General features: G+C 36.6%; 1 protein-coding gene across 1 annotated transcript in view; it reads right to left on the bottom strand.

Moving 5' to 3' along the window:
- Window positions 1-7,395: 7,395 nt before the first annotated feature.
- ADAM2 (ADAM metallopeptidase domain 2) overlaps window positions 7,396-21,329 on the bottom strand; it is a 78,807-nt gene continuing 64,873 nt past the window's right edge. The window contains exons 17-20 of the mRNA XM_059681098.1: window positions 17,138-17,212; window positions 16,753-16,900; window positions 8,637-8,796; window positions 7,396-7,459 (exon numbers count right to left, since the gene is read on the bottom strand). Of these exons, the coding sequence (XP_059537081.1) occupies window positions 7,396-7,459; window positions 8,637-8,796; window positions 16,753-16,900; window positions 17,138-17,212 (447 nt within the window). The remainder of the gene's footprint in view (window positions 7,460-8,636; window positions 8,797-16,752; window positions 16,901-17,137; window positions 17,213-21,329) is intronic.

Below are 21,329 nucleotides of genomic sequence, written 5' to 3'. Positions count from 1 at the left end.
ACTCTTGTGTAAATACAACTGAAGGCAGGCTGAGAAACAAAGTGAGCAGAGAGATCCCGCCTGCTTGTGGCTTATGACACAGAGGAGTGGTGGATCACTGGGAACTTCATTATTGTGCTTACTACCTCATAGGAAACTGACATGACAAGCAAACAGTAGAGGAAGTGAACAACATTCACTACCTCACTTTATTTTTTATCTTTTGCTTAAGAAACTAAATTGTTTTCTCACTTGATTTTACTTTTTTATTATTATACTAGAGGCCCGGTGCACAAAAATTTGTGCATTTGGGGGTCCCTCAGCCCAGCCTATGCCTCCTTGCAGTCTGGGACACCTTGGAGCATGTCCACCTCCTGGCTTAGGCCCTCCCCCTGGGATATCGAGCCCAAGCTGGCAGTCAAACATCCCTCTGGCAGCCCAGGAGCCCTTGGGGGATGTCCTCTTGCCAGCGGGGAGCAGGCCTAAGCTGCAGTCGGACATCCTTAGCACTGCTGAGGATGCGGGAAAGACTCCCACCACCATTGCTGTACTGGCAGCTGTCAGCCTGGCTTTTGGCTGAGCAGAGCTCCCCCTGTAGGAGCACACTAACCACCAGGGGGCAGCTCCTGCATTGAGCATCTGCCTCCTGGTGGTCAGTGTGTGTCATAGTTACCAGTGATTCCCAGTCGTTCTGCTGTTAGGGTCAGTTTGCATATTACCCTTTTATTATATAGGATAGAGGCCTGGTGCATGGGTGGGGGCCTGCTGGTTTACCCTGAAGAGTGTCCCGTATCAGGGTGGAGGTCCCACTGGGTGCCTGGCTAGCCTGGGTGAGGGGCTTATGGATGTTCGCAGGCTGGTCACACCCACTTCAGGATGGGGGTCCCCACTGGGGTGCCTGGACAGCATGGGTGAGGGGCTGATGGCTGTTTGCAGGCTGGTCACAGACCCCCACCCCAGTGGGGACCCTCACCCTATGGAGGTTTGGCCAGCCTGGGTGAGGGGATGATGGCCGTTTTCAGGCTGGCCACATCCCCTTTAGGGTGGGGGTCCCCACTGGGGTGCCTGGCCAGTCTGGGTGAGTGGCTGAGGGCCATTTTCAGGCTGGCCAAGCCCTCCGGCGACAGAAGCTCCCACTCTCTCCTTTTTAAAATTTTTTTTTATTCTTGGATTTATTTACCTTCTATAATTGAAACTTTGTAGCCTTGAGAGGAGCTCAGAGCAAACCAGGGTGGGTGGGAGGGAAGCCTCCTGCTCATTCCAGCTCGTGGCCATGGCCAGCTGAAAGCAGGTATCTGGGGTTTATTTACCTTCTATAATTGAAAAGTTGTTGTTTTGAGTCGAGCTCAGAGCCACCCACGGCAGGCAGGAGGGAAGACTCCTTCTCGCTCCAGCTTTGTGGCCACGGCTGGCTGAAAGCAGGTATCTGGGGATTATTTAGCTTCTATAATTGAAACTTTGTTGCTTTGAGTGGAGCTCAGAGCTGGCCACGGCAGCTGGGAAGCTTGGCTTCCTCCATCATTGGGGCAACCAAGCCTCCTGCTTGCTCCATCTCCGTGGCTGCTGGCCGCCATCTTGGTTGGGTTATTTTGCATATAGTTGCTCTGACTGGCTGGTGGGCGTGGCTTAAGCCATAGTGAAGGGACAGTCAATTTGCATTTTTGCCTTTTGTTAGTGTAGATTTTATTTTGGGATTAGTGTTCTACATTCTATTTTTACTTTTGTTTAGCATTATTTTACCCTATTGTAATTTTTCCTTTATGCCAACACTCTTCCTTACTTTTCCCCTTTTTTGTCTGTTTATCTTACCTGTTCCTGCTTTAATTTTTCTCTATTCTGTCTTTTTACTCCCTGTTAAAAATTGATCTTACTCATATATCTAATTTTCTCTCCCCTGCTCTAAGTCCGTGCACTCTCTTCTCTTCTCTTCACTATCCAAATTTTTTTCTTCCTTTTTTTTCCTTTTTCTTTTCCTTTTCTGTCTTGTTGTTGTTTGATAATTTATTTTTCTTTTCTTTGCTTCTGTTTTTCCTCTCCTCACTTGCTCTTCTTCTTCTACTAATAGCTTAATTAAATCCAATCACCAATGCAGACCTATCTACTCACTATTCTCCTTTCCCAATAATATATGAATACATAGGTATATAGGTTAAAGAAAGGGGAAATTTATATATATATGTTTTATATATATATTTTTTTCTTGATTTGTATTTTGTTTTTTACTTTTCTTCTTATACACTCATTCTCTTCCTACCTCCTCTATACTAAATTGTGGCTATTTCATTCAATTCCTTGAGGTTACCTTTTGGAAGTAAACTCTGTCTCCTCAAATTCATGTGGGTGTTTGTTGTTTGGGTGTTTGTTGCTTGCATTTTTTGGATTAGTTGTTGTTTGTTGTTTGCATTCATCTCTGGGTGTTTGCATTTTTTGGATTAGTTGTGGGTTGTTTTTTTTTTAGTTTTCTCCCCATATACATATATTTCCCTCTTCTTTTTTCTTCTCTTCTTTTTCTCTCTTACATTTTTACCTACTCTCAATATAATTTTTGCACTCTTTTCTATCCCCTAATTCTCTTTTCTCTGGTGGTCACCGTTATTTGGGGTTATTTTTCATGAATACATTTGTGTTTGGTACTCTGTGCATTGTGTCTTGTTGTGTTTTATTTTGTGCCTTCAGGGCAACACAGGAGAGAGAGCTACATAACCAGGCACCCTGAGAGAAACGTTCATGGGTTAGACAAAGAAACAACCCGCATATGAAAGAAAAGGAGGAATCACTGGAAAAGGAAGTAAATGAAATGAGGTAAGCAATATATCAGAGAAAGAATTCAGAGCAATGGTCATAAGGACACTGAAAAGGATGGAAGACACATTCAACAATATGTGTAACAACCAAGAGGAAATAAAGAAGAACCAAGAAGAAATGAAAAATGACATTGCTGCAATAAAGAACTCAATAGAAAGCATCAATAGTAGACTAGAAGAAGTGGAGGACTGCATCAGTGAGCTTAGAAGACAAAGTAGGAAAAAATACACAAGCAGAGCAGCATCTAGAAAAAAGAATACTAATAAAAAAACAAAACAGGAGGGGAGCCTAAGGGAACTTTGGCCAACACAACACAAAACAACATCTGCATCATAGGGGAGCCAAAAGGAGAGGAAACTGAGCAAGGAATAGAAGACGTGTTTGAAGAAATAATGATGGAAAACTTCCCTGATACTGGGAAGAAAAAATTCACACAAGTCTAAGAAGCTCACTGAGTCCCAAATAAGATAACCGTAAAAGACCAACACTAAGACACATTATAATTAAACTGGAAAACACCAATGACAAAATAAGAATGTTAAAGGCTTCCAGAGAGAGACAGAAAGTTACCTATAAGGGATCTCCCATCAGACTATCAGCTGATTTCTCAACAGAAGTACATCAGGCAAGAAGGGAATGGAATGAAATCTACAAAGCAATGCAAATCAGCAGATGTGTGGATTCAAAAACTGATACATCTACACAACGGAATACTATGCTGCTATAAAAAAAGAAGGCTAGTACCATTTGCAGCAGCATGGATGGAACTGGAGAACATTATGCTAAGCGAAATAAGCCAGTCAGAGAAAGATAAATATCACATGATCTCACTCATGTGTGGGATATAATGATCAGCATAATTTGATGAACAAGAATAGATCCAGAGACAAATGGCAGAGGAGGGAGGGTTAGAGAGCAACCAAAGGACTTGTATGCATGCGTATTAGCATAACCAATGGAGTGGTGGGGGCTTGCCCAAGGTGGAAATGGGTAGGGGGGGGGTCAATTGTGAAAAAAGGAGACATGTGTAAAACTTTAGAGAATAAAACAAAAAATCTCTGCAAAAGGTCCAGGCTTGATTGCAAGCGGTTCTGCCACTTGGGCCACATGATCCAGTAGATACAATCGTCTTTAAGTATCAGTGGCAGATAGGGATGATGTTTGAAGATTTTGGTAGATCCTATAGGTATATCAGAGTAGGCCTTTAAATTTAGAAAAGTCCTGCAATAAATTGCCGATAACTGCTTTTCTTTACAGAAACAGTTCATTGGTTGTTACTGAACCATAGTAGAAACTGAACATTTAACCATGAGCCACAAAGTTATCATGCAATCTCAACTGCTCATCATGAACTGGGTGTTTTCTGGTCCACAAAGCCATTAAATTAGAAATAGAAATGGTAAATATGCAATCAGAACCAAGTGGTACCTAAAGGCACAGGTAAGTTATATGAAGAAGTGGTCCAAATACCATGGTCTCTATTCCTGCTACACCGCCTTCTCTATCCCAGTTTGCATTTATGGCTTCATAGGGGGTTTCATACCATTAGTTGGCAAAGGCAGAGACGATTTGGGCCTAGTTTACAGATGATTCTGTGTTTTATACAGGCACCACCTAAAATCTACACAGCTACAGCACTATAGCTCCTCTCTTAGACATTCTTGAAGGACAGTGGTGAAGTGAAATCCTCCCAAGAAGGAAGAAATTCAGGCATTGTACCACATTGTGCACTTTGCTTGATAAGAGAAATAGCCAGATATGTGATTATATAACAGTGTGGTTTGGCTGAATGGTCAGGAACGTGGGAAAAAAACATGAATGGAAGTGTCAAATTTGGAATGAAAGTATGTGGCTAGATCTCTACGAGTTGGCAAAAAACGTGAAGATATTTGGGTCACATGTGGATGCTCACTAAAGGGTGAGACCTCAGCAGGGGAAGATTTTAATAGGTGGAAAAGAAGACTCATTCTGTGGATACTAGTCAGTCTCTATCCATAACAACACCTACTGTCACCCAATGAGCTCACGTGGTTATGATGGCAAGGGTGGAGGTTATAGATGGGCTCAGCAACATGAAATTTTATACTCCAAGCCTGACTTGGCCATAGTCACTGATGATTTCCTAATCTGTCACCATTGAACTCTAGATATGACACCATTCCCCAGGATAGTCAGTGAGCTAAACTGGTGGCATGCTGATTATGTTGGACAACTTTCATAGTGGGAGGGGCTGTGTTTTCTCACTCATTTGTGGAATATAATGAACAACATACTAGTAAACTGAGGAACAAAAATAGATCCAGAGACATTTAGAAGCATCGAACAGACCATCAAACCACAGAGAGATGGAGGGTGGGTAAGAGATCAACCAAAAGACTTGTATGCAAGAATATAAGCATCACCAATGGACACAGACAGTAGGGGAATAGGGGCTTGTGCTGGGGGGTGGGAATGAATGGGGAGAGGTTAATGGGGGGGAAAAGGAGACATATGTAATACTTTCAATAATAAATCATTTTAAATAAATAAATAAATAAATAAATAAATAAATAAATAAATAAATAAATAAATAAATCTAATAGTCACCTAATAGCCAACAGAAGCTACTAGACAACTAAATTCTTTGAATTATCTTGAAGAAATTTTATGTACCCAAATCCAGAAGTATGTAGTTTAAATAGGGTTCTATTACCATTATGTTTATTTTTTAAAAAGGTAGTTATAAATATCAACTACAACATGACCTGTTACAGAAAGGAAGACTGTAGTGTCATGAGAATTTTCTCCTTATTTTGTTATGAATACACTGGAGTGTATATCTACATATATTAAGGAAATATCTTTGTTTTTGTTCCCCTCTCATTCCCTTACCATGTAACATAAGATGTATTTATTTTACATTAGTATTTAAATATTGTTAATATTACATCATAGTATTTAAGTTATGCCATATCTGGAGAAGAGTAAACATCATTCAAGGATTTTATCTCCTCTTCTGGGGAAGAAATTAGTGCAATTTTGGTTGCATGCAAGAGAGTTATATCATGTTAGGCAGAATTATGTCATGTACTTTATTTGGAGATTAAGTATGGTTTAAGGAGACGCATATGAGTGCCAAGTTGACAAGGGGTGTACTTGTGATGATTAATTTTGTGTGTCAACTTGTGGATGCCCACTTATCTGATAAAACAGTATTTCTGGGTGTGTCTTTGAGTGTCTTTGGGAGAGATTAGTATTTGAATCAATAGAATGAGTGAAGATTATCCTCATCAATGCAAGTGGGAATCATTTAATCCCTTGAGAGCCTGAGTATAGCAAAAGTGGAAGAAAGGTAAATTTGCTCTCTGCTTGAGTTGAGGCATCCATCTTTTCCTGCCTTTGGACATCCATTGGCACTCTGTTCTTGTTTTTTTGGACTCAGACTGAGACTTACAGCAGAGGTTCCCCAATTGTCAGGACTTCAGACTTGTACTGAATTACATCACCAGCTTCCCTTGATCTCCAGCTTACAGATGACAGATCATAGGACTTCTTGGCCTCCATAACCATGTGGATCAATTCTTATAATAGATATCCTCAACTATATATCACTTATCTATCATCTACCTATCTAATCTATCTATCTATCTATCTATCTATCTATCTATCTATCTATCATCATCATCATCTATCTATAATTATCTATTGGTTCTATTTCTCTGGAGAACACTAACTAATGCATATATATTATTGTAGCTTTCTCTTAGGTTGATGATTTGATTTACATTATAATATATTCTTCTTCATGTCTACTAAATCTTTCAATGTTAAATTATATCAAGTTTTCTTTTGACTGGCTATGGACCATCATAACAACATAACAACATAGCTACATAACTCTGCAATAAAAAATGTAGCAGTGGACTTTAATTATGGCATTGCATTTATTATACTGTAACCTTTCCTCATTTCATGCCTGTTGATTAAGTTAGTTTCTACTGACTAACAGAATTAGCATTAGATAACTTTTAAAATGTGTATTCTAAAAACTCATCTGTAGAATTAAATATATAAATGCTATATGATATATAAACAATACAATATAACATAAATTATACATGAGAATTCTATTTTTTCTTGTCAGGTCAAAACAGTAGTATGCAGGTTTTGAATCTGAGGCAATCAGGAAATACATGTACTTTTTCTTTTCCATTTTTCTTGTTCATCAAAGATAATTGCTCTGAAAAAATAAAGGGGAAAAGTCACCTGTATGCCCAATAAAATTAAAAATTGTGGTTAATTCAACAAATAGCATAAGGGTAACCTCATTATAGAGTTCTATAATGTAATTTATTTTAACCAATATTTGAATACATAAATGCTAAACCATTAAATCATTTAAAAATGTTTAAAGATAACACTGCAAGAAATTTTAAATGATGAATTGAATACCATTTATGCTTACTAATCGTGATGCAGCCTACACCATTGAAAAATATTCTCCAATTTAATTGTCATTATACCCATCTATATGACTACCACCATTTAATATATATTTGTATTATTTACATTTATCTAATACATTAAATTTTCTCTGTCTCTTCATCTTATCCTTAAAATATTTTATACTCACTATGATATTATGGAGTCTCTGTTTTCCAGGCTACTCTGGGGTTCACTCTCACTTTCAAGTTCCCTATACATTTAAAAACAAATATAATCACTTAAAATTATATTTTCTTTGAAAATTACAGTACAAAACTCTGCACTATCTGTCTGTACTGAAACAGTTTTGAATTCCTTTCTGAGATCTGGGAGCAGCCACTACTTGAGACTACTTTATCACTGAAATAATCTCTCACTGGTAATTAAGACTAACATGAGAAAGAAAGCACAGTAATATAAGTTTACCTGAAAATGAACTTAGATATTTTTACATTTATAACGCTATTAGCTAAATAACTTTAAACTTTTTTGACATTTATCTTCTGCCCTGTTTCTTTTATTTATTTATTTAATTTTTTCAATTGCAGTTTACTTTCAATATTATTTTGTATTAGTTTCAGGTATACAACCTAGCAGTTAGACAATCATATCTTTTACAGTGCTCCCACAATATTCCCAGTACCCACCTGGCACCATACATACATAGTTATTACAATATTATTGGCTATTTTCCCCATGCTATACTTTACATTCCCATGACTATTGTGTATCTACCAATTGTACTTCTTAATCTTTTCACCTTTTTCACCTAGCTCCCAACCTCTATCCCTCTGGCAACCATCAGTCTATTCTCTTTATGAGTCTCTTTCAATTTTGATTATTTACTTATTTTGTTCTTTAGATATCACATATTGGTGAAATTTATATGGTATTCATCTTTCTCTGACTGATGTATTTCACTAACTACTCTCCTGGATTTCTCTGCTACCTTTTAATAAAATAGTGTATGCAAAATTCCTTGAAATATATAAATATCAAAAATAAAATGGTAATGTTCAACACATAGTTAATAATTAAGATGAAATAATAAAAAGAGGTAAACAAACATTAACTAGAAGTAATTTTGACTTAATTTTACCCCTAACAGAGTCCAAGTTGTTATAAAATTAAAATTTTGGAAGGCAGCTATGCTCACCACTATACCACCAACTCCTTCTAAAATTAAAATTTTGGACATTTAAAAAGATTATGTTCATTATTCATTATATTAATCCTTAATATATTAGGAAGTATTAAATTTCCATATAAAGATAAAATTAAATATGAATTATTACTTGTAACATTTTCATAATGTTATTTATTAATAAGTTACTATGAATATTAACAAGTTATAAAAATAATAAATCTTAGGTATAAAATCAATATACTCATCGCTTGTATAGTCCTCAGTTTTCCATTTCTTTCTTTGTAAATAAACTTTTACCAGGGTTATTATCATAATACTGAGAATAACACAAAAAGGAATGAGTAGGAAAAATGGCCATCTCGTAGGTTTGGAAGGATAAACATTCTCAACATAGAATCTTTCTAGGAAAGAAAACAATGATTTAAAAGTAATTATGAGGAATATAGCAAAGACATGTTTGTTTTTCAATATAACTATTAGAATAAACTTTTAGCTATTTAATGATTTTATAATTAATATTTTAATGAAGTAGATAAGTTGACAGTTTTAGTGCCCAAGGAGATTTCTAATTCTGACAATAATAGTTCTATCCCTTGCTTTTGATTGAGCATCTTCTATCCATGTACTCTGTTTAGAACTGTTTGGTAATATAGATGAAAAGAATGAAAGTGTGATCTTTGTATAAGTGAGTTTTTTTCAATTTCTATTTTTAGTAAGAAATAATGTATATTTAAGAAAATTTTAGTAAAGTCCAAATTTTCTATTATTGCATTGATATATATTTTTATATTTTATCTATGAAATTATTTTATATCCCAAGGTCATATAAAATTTTTTCTGTTTCTTTCAAGAAGATTTATACTTTCAGCTTCTTTCTTTAGATTTATTCCATATCAATAGTTAATTAACTTGAGATTTTTTAGGTTGTTTTTGCTTATGTTGGTATCCAGTTGTAATAGTACAATGTTTTGAAATGTCTTTCCTTACACATTAAACTATCTTTGTACTTTTTTTTGAAAAAATAACTAACCTTATATTAATGGATAAATTTATAGCCTCCTTATCTATCTATCTATCATCTATCTATCTATCTAAAACCATAATATGCAAATTGACTAGAGAGTGGAATGACTGGCCAACTATGATGTCCACTGACCACCAGGGGGCAAACGCTCAATGCAGGAGCTGCCCCCAGCCCACAGGCCCAGACAGCTTGATGGAGAACCGGAAACCAGGGGTGGGTGGTGGCAGACACAGGAGGCACCGGGGCCCTGATTGCCCTGCCAGTTGCCCCACACACAGAGGTGGTGGGGGGAGGGGTTAGCTAACAGGCAGGAACAGCTAACCTCTCAGTCCTTCCTCCCAGACAGTAGGATCCAATCGCCAATGGGGAACTGGGAACTAGGGGTGTGTGGCGGCGAATGTGGGCTGATTGCCCTGCCAGTTGTCCCACACACAGAGGGTGACCACCAGCAGCAGCAGCAGCAGCAGCAGTGGGGCGTGGGAAAGGGTCGGGGAGGTGGGCCTGGCAGCTGGAGAAGATTGGCCCTGATCGCAGGCCAGACCTAGGGACCCTACCTGTGCATGAATTTCATGCGCCAAGCCTCTAGTTTCATTATATTGATCTACTTGCATATTTATCCTATACAAATGCCACACTGTCTTGATTAATTTAACTATAAACTAAATTTATATTATACTAAATTCAATATAAGGCAATGAGACAAATAGACTAAATAGTCCTTCATTGTCATTCTTTTTCAGAGTTGTTTGATTATTCTAAGTGCTCTTTTGTTTATTATAGAATCAAATTATTAACATATAAAAACAAAAACAATCTACAGATTCAATGCAATCCCCATTAAATACCAACAGCATATTTCAAAGATCTAGAACAAACTCTCCAAAAATTCATATGGAATAAAAAAAGACCCCGAATAGCCACAGCAATCCTGAGACAGAAGAACAAAGTAGGAGGGATCACAATACTAGATATCAAGCTATATTACAAAGCCACGGTTCTCAAAACTGCCTGGTACTGGCACAAGAACATACATATAGACCAGTGGAACAGAACAGAGAACCCAGAAATCGACACAAGCCATTATGCTCAATTAATATTTGACAAAGGAGGCAAGAGCATACAATGGAATCAAGATAGCCTCTTCAGTAAATAGTGCTGGGAAATTTGGTCAGATAAATGCAAATAAATGAAAGTAGATCACCAACTTACACCATACACAAAAGCAAACTCAAAATAGATAAAGGACTTAAATGTAAGATCCTACAAGACTCCATAGGCAGAAAAATAGCAGACATATGTCGTAGCAATATCTTTACCAACACAGCTCCTAGGGCAATGGAGATTAAGAAGAAAATAAACAAATGGGGCTACATCCAAGTAAAAAGCTTCTGCACAGCAAAAGAAACGGTCAACAAAACAAGAAAGCCCACTGCATGAGAGAACATATTTGCCAACGTTATTTCCGATAAGGGTTTGATCTCCAAAATTTACCGAGAACTTATGCAACTTAACCAAAGGAAGATAAACGATCCAATCAAAAAATGGGCAAAGGTTCTAAATAGACACTTTTCAATAGAAGACATAGAGAAGGCCCAGAGGCATACGAAAACATGCTCAAAGTCACTAATTATCAGAGAGATGCAAATCAAAACAACAATGAGATACCATCTCACATCTGTCAGAATGGCTATCATCGAGAATCAACAAATGACAAGTGCTGGCAAGGATGTGGAGAAAAAGGAATGCTCCTGCACTGCTGGTGGGAATGCAGGCTGGTGCAGCCACTGTGGAAGACAGTATGGAGTTTCCTCAGAAAGTTAAAAATGGAACTCCCATTTGACCAGTAATTCCATTTCTAGGACTATATCACAAGAAGCCAGAAACACCATTCAGAAAGGATATATGCACCCCTATGTCCATAGCAGCACAATTTACAATAGCTAAGATTTGGAAACAGCCCAAGTGCCCATCAGCAGATGAGTAGGTTAAAAAACTGTGATACATCTACACAATGGAATACAATGATGTTATAAAAAAGAAGGAACTTTTACTACTACCATTTGCAACATCATGGATGGAACTGGAGAGTGTTATGCTAAGCGAAATAAGCCAGTAAGAGAAAGATAAATATCACATGATCTCACTCATGTGTGGGATATAATGATCAACATAATTTGATGAACAAGAATAGATCCAGAGACAAATGGTAGGGGAGTAGGGTGTTAGAGAGCAACCCAAGGACTTGTATGCATGCATATTAGCATAACCAATAGACACAGGCACTGGGGCGGTGGGGGCTTGCCCAAGGTGGGAATGGCTGGGGGGAGGGGTTAATTTGGGGAAAAGAAGACATATATAAAACTTTAGACAATAAAAATCTACACTAATAAAAGACAAAGATACTAATCGACTGTACCTCTGCTAAGCCCAAGCCATGCCCACCAGCCAATCAGAGCAACTATATGCAAATTAACCCAACCAAGATGGCAGCCGGCAGCCACAGAGCTGGAGCAAGCCGAGGCTTGGTTTCCCCCGCGATAGACGCAGCCAAGCTTCCTGAGTGCCCTGGCCGGCTGTGGCCTCCATATAAGGCAACAAAGTTTCAATTATAGAAGCTAAATAAGTCCCAGATACATGCTTCCAGCTAGCCTCCACTGGGAACTTGTGTGCCGGGGGGCCGTGGCCAGCAAACATCCATCAGCCCCTCACCCAGGCTGGCCACACCCTCATAGGGTGAGGGTCCTTGCTGGGGGGCTTGGCCAGCCTGCAAACAGCCATCGGCCACTCACCCAGGCTGGCCAGGCACCCCAGCGGGACCCCCACCCTGATCTGGGACACCCTTCAGGGTAAACCAGCCGGCCCCCTCCCATGCACCAGGCCTCTATCCTATATAATAAAAGGGTACTATGCAAATTGACCCTAACAGCAGAATGGCTGGGAATCACTGGTCACTATGACACACACTGACCACCAGGGGGCAGATGCTCAATGCAGGAGCTGTCCCCTGGTGGTCAGTGCACTCCCACAGGGGAAGCTCTGCTCAGCCACAAGCAAGGCTGATGGCTGCTAGCACAGCGGTGGTTGTGGGAGCCTCTCCTGCCTCCTCAGTAGCACTAAGGATGTCCGACTGCAGCTTAGGCCTGCTCCCGCTGGCAAGTGGACATTCCCTGAGGGCTCCCGGGCTGCCAGAGGGATGTCTGACTGCCAGCTTAGGCCCAATCCCCAGGGAGTGGGCCTAAGACAGCAGGTGGTCATCAACCAAGGGGTCCCAGACTGAGAGAGGGAATAGGCTGGGCTGAGGGACCCTCCCGTGTGTGCAAATTTTTGTGCACTGAGCCTCTAGTAATAATAATAAAAATATAAACAGTAAACTTATTTAAAAACCAAAAAACATAAAATGCTGCATGCTTTTATGCTTTTTTAAATCTATAGATTTAATTTGCTGAGAATTTAAATTTTAGTATTAATAAGCCTTGCAATTGATTAATATGGCATGTTTCTTCATTTATTCGTGTGTTTAATATTTATCTACATTTTGTTTTAGTTCAGTGCTAAGGTTTTGCATATTATTTGTTAAATTCATACCTAATATTTTTTTTATTTTTATGGTATTGTAAATGGTTGGTTTTCATTTACTACTACTATTATATAATAATAATAATGATTTCTGAACATTTTTTTTTTTGAACTTTCAGAAAATATTATTTCTGGAAGAGTTTTTGTAGATTCTTCAGGACTTTCTATGTAATTACCCATATCATCTGATGTCTTATTTAATTCTTTCCAATCTTCATGCTCCTAATTTCTTGTTATTTTGCAATGTATTTCACTGGCTAGAGCTTATGGTGAAATGTTGAATAGACATAGTAATAACAGACGTTATTCTCTTGTTAATATTTTGGGAAAAATAATATATATATTTCATTGTAAAATATATTAACTATGTAGTTTTGCTGCTGCTTTTTTATCAGATTGATGAAGTGTACTTATATTAGTAGTTTACTGTTTTTTTAAAATAATCATGACTAGGTGATGAATTTTTGTCAAATGAATTTTCTGCATGAAATAAAAAAATAATATACTTTAAAAATTTTTGTTGATTTAGAGAACTGTACTGATTGACTTTCAAATGATAAAACAGTCCTGTGTCCCTAAAATAAACCCCAGATAGTCTGGATTGTTATCTTTTCAATACAGATAACTATATATCACAAGGAAATATTTTCTTGAGAATGTTTATATCTATGTTCATGAAATAAATTATTCTGTAATTTTTTAAACTTCGTCTGAATTTGGCACCAGCGTTATGTTTACCTCATGCAATGACATGCTAGGATTTCTCCAACCTAGCTATTTTAAATAGTATTTCTTCCTTGAAAATACTTAGTGGAATTAATCTGTATGTTTTCCATTTAGACTTGTATTTTTTAAATTTGTGTTGGTGGTGATTTTGAAAAATCATAAACCTACAGATCTAAAAAGTTTGTATTTCTGGTTTCTTGATACTACCCTTTTATTTATAACTATTTCCATTAGAAATAGCCCCTTTCATATCTGAGTAGCTTCTTTCCTGTAATTGATTGGACTCAAAGAGCGTACATGCTATTCAGATCACTTTCAGTCTGAACTGATATAATTTCTCTTAAAATGTGTGAATATTTTGTGTATCAAATAAAAATACACCCTGGGAAGCAGTTGAGTATTTGTTCCCCAGCATATGTTGTCAATTTGGCTCTAATAAACACATATAAAAAAACTTATATAAGAATGCAAGACAATAATAATAATAATAATAATAATAATAATAATGCCCTATTAAATAAAGGCCACACCCACAAATCTTTTTGAGATAAGCATTTTTCTATATTGGGCTGGTGAGGCTGCCATGGAATAACATATTTAAGTAGCCTTTTTATTTGAGAGTTTTGTAAGGCATTCCAATGCAATACTTAGAAGGATTTTGTTTAGATAAAGATATCTAAGAGGCATCACTTCAAGTTTTACTGAGATTGTCACAGAAGGGTTTTTACATTCATGTGCTTGAGTTAATTTTATTTGAGAACAAATTTTATTGCTTAATATCTAAAATTTGGCTGTTAGACATTTTTTACTTTAAGAAAATTTTTCTAAAACATATAGGAATAATTATTTTCTTTTGCAAACCAAAAAAATTAAATAAATAACTGCTTTACCTTTGCTCTACATTTTCCTTAAAAATTGATTATTGCCATCTTCTTATATTTAATCATAGGTAATGTAAGTCACCTACCTGTAAATCTTTACAATCTACCTAGTAATCTTGAAAATCAGAAATATGAATTATATTTTCCACCTTACCACAGGCAGTAATGATGCCACGTAACTTATTAATTCATAATAAAACTAAATTTTCCAACTTATAATAATATTATTTTGAATTGCTCACCAACTGTCTTCTGAGGACAGTTTTATCATATACTGATAGTTTTCAATAGTTTCCTACAGTTCTTTCTACCACACATCATCCAATGCCAAAGCTAATGCCACACATATTTAGATACTTGTTATATAAGTACACCTTCTGGTATCAAATTATTTTCATTTATATATCAGAAAGATATATAGATGTGATAGATATATGATGATAGATAGCTAGATAGTAGATAGATAGATAGATAGATAGATAGATAGATAGATAGATAGATAGAGGGAGCTGTGTAAGCAACTACAAATTTAGTAACTTAAAAAATTCATTTAAAATTGATCATTGTGTGGGTCATCAATTTGGGAAGGGCTTAGTTGTGTAGTTGTGGTTTTGTGCCTCAATGTAATCAAATTTCATACAGAGCAAATGAGTTTCAATAGAATAAGTGGTCCAAGAAAGAGAACCCAGAATTTATATTCTAAAAGACCCAGTCAGAATCTATAGTAAGACTATGGCAGTCTCAGAATCTCACTTCTGAACATTTTATTGATTAATCATATCACTAAGGTCAACCTAGATTCAAGCAAAAGAGTGGTCTCCTCTGCTCATTGGGGAAATGGCATGTGTGTGGATGAACAGAAGCAATTAATTTCAATTGATTTCAACATAAGCTACTGCCAGTTAATTGTTACTACTAAAATGGAAACAGTTTGATAATGCTTAAATATTATATTGTTATAATTTAGTAATCTATTACACATGGTCTTAAACAATGAAATGAATGTGGAAATGTTACGAACTACCTTTGGCACAAAATCTGGTAAAACCTGCTTTAATTATATGCAAATTTAGGTTTTTATATCAAGTCTGGCCCTATGCATCATTGGATATGCTGGCTTGCTCCAAGGTCCATTCCTGCAGTGAACAAAAACAATTATAGGATACTACATTCCCCCAGTTCATTGACTTTTTGTCTTCTCGTTAGATTTAGCCAATGGAAGTCACTGGATACAATTTAGAGTATCAGAAGAGTAAAATATCCATGGTTTTTATCCCCTTTCCTCTCCTACATCACTAATAATGGCTGTGAATGCTCCATATCTCTACCTCATGCCAGACAGCACCTCTCCTTGTAATTTACATACTAATATATAGATTTGACTAAAGTTCTATGTCATTCCACATGGCTCAGATTCTAGTTCCAGAAATGCCACCTCCTTTTATTGTCCCAGTAGGCCCAAGAAGTAATGAATTTCTGCTGTTGCTAATCTCTAGTTTGCTTCACCATTCTCTGATTGGCTTTTATCTCTGCTATTACATTACTCTCTGTAAGTAAAACATAAGTTAAATAGACTGTCAAACCTCAGAGGGAAGGTAGGGGAAGGTAGGGGCAAGGGGGAGAGATCAACCAAAGGACGTGTATGCATGCCTATAAGCCTAACCAATGGACACAGACACCAGGGGGGTGAAGGCATGAGTAGGCGGATGGAGGGGCAATGGGGGGATAAGGGCACATGTGTGATACCTTAATCAATAAAGAAAAAACATAACTATATATGATTTATTATTTGATGTTCAGACATAATCTAAATATAAATCTATAGACAAAGCAGCATGTATTTCTTTAATTTAATAAGTTAAAATAGCCGAAACCGGTTTGGCTCAGTGGATAGAGCGTCGGCCTGCGGACTGAAAGGTCCCAGGTTCGATTCCGGTCAAGGGCATGTACCTGGGTTGCGGGCACATCCCCAGTAGGAGATGTGTAAGAGGCAGCTAATCGATGTTTCTCTCTCATCGATGTTTCTAACTCTCTATCTCTCTCCCTTCCTCTCTGTAAAAAATCAATAAAATATATTTTAAAAAAAAGAAAAAAAAAGTTAAAATAAGTTAAGATGTGTTTTGTGTTTTCAATTAGCTTTTATTACTTACCAAGATTACGGGCTTGGGCTGGTGTTGTTGCAACAGCTAGAAAATTGCCACTGTCAACACTCCCGCCAGGAAATGAATCTTTTTCACTTTGGCAATCTGGAGGTAAATATTTGGGATTACAGTGGCAGTTTTTTTTATTATTGCATACCTGAAAACAGGAAAAAATATAAATAGTTCAAATTATTTGCGTACAACTAGAATTTTAAAATAATACTTAAGTCAGATAAGACCAATTTTCTTATGTGGCTTATGAATACATGAGTGCGCGCGCGCGCGCGCGCGTGTGTGTGTGTGTGTGTGTGTGTGTGTGTTTATCTGTGTGTGTGCTTTCCTAGGATCATTCTCAATGATACCTATTCTTGTGTGTCATAAGACTGGTACTTACACCTTGATTGTGGCATTTTTGTGGAGTACAGTCATAGCCCAAGTCATTATCTATACACTTCTGTTTCCTGCACAACTAAAAAGGAAATAAGCCAAAATAAGTTAACTGAAATGGCATCTATATTTGTCATCTAATTAAGAGATATTGGTTTAAGAATAAATATTAATATACTAAGGATCAGTGAGTAATTTATAGTGGTACTATGTTTTTAGCACTAGATGAGACTCTGATTATCTGAGAGTAAACAAATCATTAAAAACATCTTCCCTGCTTTTGCTGGGATGGACGGTACAGACCTGAAATAAATAAAATCAAAGATTAACATGTGATAACTCGTGTAATGAAAAAAATAGTTATATTAAAAATACAGGGAATTTACTAATATATGAGAAAAGTAAAATAGTATGGAGTACTAACATTGAACAGAATTTAATCAAGCATAGAAATGAAAGGTACTTGTAGAAAAAGAAATAATATTTAAAATGACCCTACATTGGAAATAGTATGGAACCTTTGAAAAATATTAAGGGCAATGTAGCTGTTACACAGAAAACAGCCATTGGATGATTGATTAATATTTGAGTTCTACAATGTGCTTGGCCCTGAACACACACACACACACACACACACACACACACACACAATTCTATTGTTCATATTACAGTAAAAAACATAGAAACACAAACATAGACCCCCCAAAAATATCCCTAAGCGTGATGGGACTGAAGTTGTTACGGTAGGTTTGTGTAGGACCTTCTGATCTCAATCAGAAAGTTGGCCTATTACTTATAAGCAATTGGTTTTATTTAGAGATTCAATTGAAATTGGGAAGCCAATAAAAGTAGGTTTTGGAAAAGAAGATGGAACGGCAGAAGAAAATTTAGAGAGATAAATTAGAATGTCATTACAATAGTCCAGGAAAATAACCATAGAGTGAAATTGAGTGGTATTAAACTTTAGATGAAAACCAGTAGTTGTATTTGAGATATAGTTAAAAAGTTTAATCCACCCAAGTTTAGTGATATATATGATTGAAAGAGAGATGGGTCAATGACAACAAGGTTTCTAGCTTGTCTAACTCTTTTGGTTGCGGCACAATTAATTGAGATAGGGAAAGCTGGGCATTAAGTTCAAAAGTTTAAAATATTTACAATATTTTTTAAGACTTCTTTCAACTTGTAATATTAAGTAAGACTATGCTTTAAAAATGAAAAATAACGTTTACTGCATTCATAGAAAGCCTTAGGGTAACTGATAATAAACCAAATAACACATAATTGGAAATATTATTTTTACAAAAGTTTTCTAAATAACATTGGCAATATTTCTTTGGGATTCTTTTCTCTTGAAATATGTATGACCATAATGTACTAATTTTTAAGGCCGGAGAGTGAATAGAATCTGCTCACACAGATTTTGCTAAACATTACTGAGCATGGGGAATATATTATTGATAGTGTCTGATAATTATAGCAACACATAACTCTAAGACTTAGAAAGAAATATACTGATGACAAGTATAGTCAGGTTATTTTGAGTGGATGTGGAAATAGTCTAAACGTTCTAGCTCTGGATAGAGATTAGTGTTCCTTCAGTTAAAAACATATCTGTTCTGTTAGAATGATCCCTTAACAACTAACTAGAACTTAGGCAGAGAAGTTAGATATATAATTATCAAAGCTGTTGTCTAGAAGAAGATAAACCTAATTCTTAGAATTGTTAAATAAATTCTTTGAGTCACACTAGAAAGTTGAGAAGGAATTATTGATATTGTTTCTGTGCAATGAAATTATTTTTTTCTGATTTAGCCTGTTTACTTCTGTTATACCATGGAGGAAGGCTAGGGAGAAACACCATCCAAAGGAAGAATCTATAAAACTGCAAAAATTATTTATCTCCACATAAGAATAATATAATGAAAATAATTGTTCTTCATCAAACTCTCTTAAACATATATATATTTTTAATTTTTATGAGACAAGAAATATAATGCATCTTCTTATTCTTGTCACTTAGGCATAGTAGGTTTCTGCAGAAACATTCTTGTATGGAGTGCCTAAAATGATGAGTAACACAAACAATATATATATATATATATATATTCTTTTAAAATAAACACATCGTTGTTACTGAAAATAAAGTAAAAGTTATTTTTAAGCTCAGAAAATGCGAGACAATGTGATTTCTCAAAAGAATCAAATACTGAAGCCAGCATTATTCCAGCGGCCATCAGTGACCAGACATATAGGATTTAAATGACCCTACACCAGTGACACTTATGAGCAGGTTTTACCTAATCTTGAAAAAAAAATCTGAAGAGTAAAATAGTGCACTAGGAAGTCCCAAGTTGTTTTCCCTTGGAGATATTTTTTTAAAAAGAAGGAAGAAAGAGAGGGAGGAAGGGAGATAGGAAGGAAGGAAACCTATAGGAACTAGGGAAGCAGTCTAAGATCTAAAGCAACCAAGCAAATCCCAATCCAGAGAAAGCCAAAAAGGTAGAAACCTTTGTGGCTTTTTTGTTCAACCTTGTGTCGCTCCTTTGGCACAGTCTTGGTTTGAAGAAGCTGAGTTCCCAATTCCCGCCCTACACTGAAGGGAGCAGAAAAGACCATATTTTCAATATTACATCTGAGAAGTTCCTGAGGACTTGTCTCGTTTACCTAATTTAAATCTCAAATGGAGAGATGCAATGGACACTGCTCAGGAAGACTTAGACTTTGAAGACACCTGGGGCAAGAGATTATTGGTGGAGACATACAATAGATCACTTAAAGCCCCAAAGAAATGCTTGCATGGGACTATTTGGAATAATAAGGCATTTAAAGCATTCATAAATGTGGGAAATCAACAAAGTCATACAGAGGCCCTGGAAAGATGCATATTACAAAAGTTATCAGACCACAGCTTTCTCCACAGGCTGATGCCAAGGGTCAGAGCTACCCAACAAATTAGTACAGGACTGTCCCTGCCCAGATCCAGCCTGAAAACAATGGGGGAAGTGATTGTTTTATTTAAAAGATCACAAGAAATAAAAAGAAACAGAAAAGCATATCTCATTTAAGTGAAGTGGCATGTTATTTTTAAATAACTATACTACATCTGCTGAAGAAGATAAATGAAAACTGGATAATGAAAGGAAATTAGCCCTAGCCAGTTTTGCTCAGTGGCTAGAGCATTGGCCTGTGGATTGAAGGGTCCCGGGATTCCATACCGGTCAAATCAGGTACCTTGATTGCAGGCTCCTTTCTGGCCAGACCCTGGTGAGGGCGCCTGCAGGAGGCAACCAATCAATGTGTTTCTCTCACATCGATATTTCTCTCTGTCTTTTCCTCTTTCTTCTACTCTCTAAAAAAGCAATGGAAAAAATATCCTTAGGTGAGGATTGAAAAAAAAAGAAAAAGAATAGAAGGAAATTAGAAAACTGATATGAACAAAATGAGAATATCAACAAAGATATAGCAATTTTAAAAAGCAATAAAAATGATGAAAAATACAATACAGGCATACCTCATTTTCTCGTGCTTCACTTTATTGCACTTTACAGAATCTGTATATATATATACTGAAGGTTTGTGGTAACCCTGCGTTAAGCCAGACTATTGGCACCATTTTTCCAATAGCATTTGCTCACTTTTTGTCTCTGTGTCACTTTTTGGTGACTTTCACAATATTTCATACCTTTCCATTATTATTTTTGTTATAGTGATCTGTGATCAGTGCCTACGATGTTCCATTGCTATTGTTTTGAGGTACCATGAACCATGACCATGTAAGATGGCACATGTAATCAATAAATGTTGTGTGTGTTCTGACCACTCCACCAGACTGGCTGTTTCCTTATCTCACTCCCTTCTCCTCAAGTCTCCCTATTCCCTGAGACACACAATTTTTTAATTTGCCAAATTAATCATCCTACAATGGCCTCTATTGGAGGCCCCAACATTTTTGGGACAAAAATCTTGGGGCCCTTAAGAGTCATGTTAACTATACTCTATAAATGGAACAATGAAGCCTGATGACAGCACATCTATTTATAACATGGTTTACTGAATCTTTTAAGGCCCCTGTTGTGACTTACTGCTCAGAAGAAAATATTTCTTCTATTTATTTATTTTTTTTCAATTGAGCCTGCAACTGAGACATGTGCCCTTGACAGGAATTGAACCAGGGACCCTTCAGTCCTTGCAGGCTG

This window comes from Myotis daubentonii, chromosome 2 (assembly GCF_963259705.1).
Source record: "Myotis daubentonii chromosome 2, mMyoDau2.1, whole genome shotgun sequence".
NCBI classification, from domain to species: domain Eukaryota; kingdom Metazoa; phylum Chordata; class Mammalia; order Chiroptera; family Vespertilionidae; genus Myotis; species Myotis daubentonii.
Note: the sequence above shows the minus strand (reverse complement) of the source record. Positions and strands in the feature narration are given on the sequence as shown.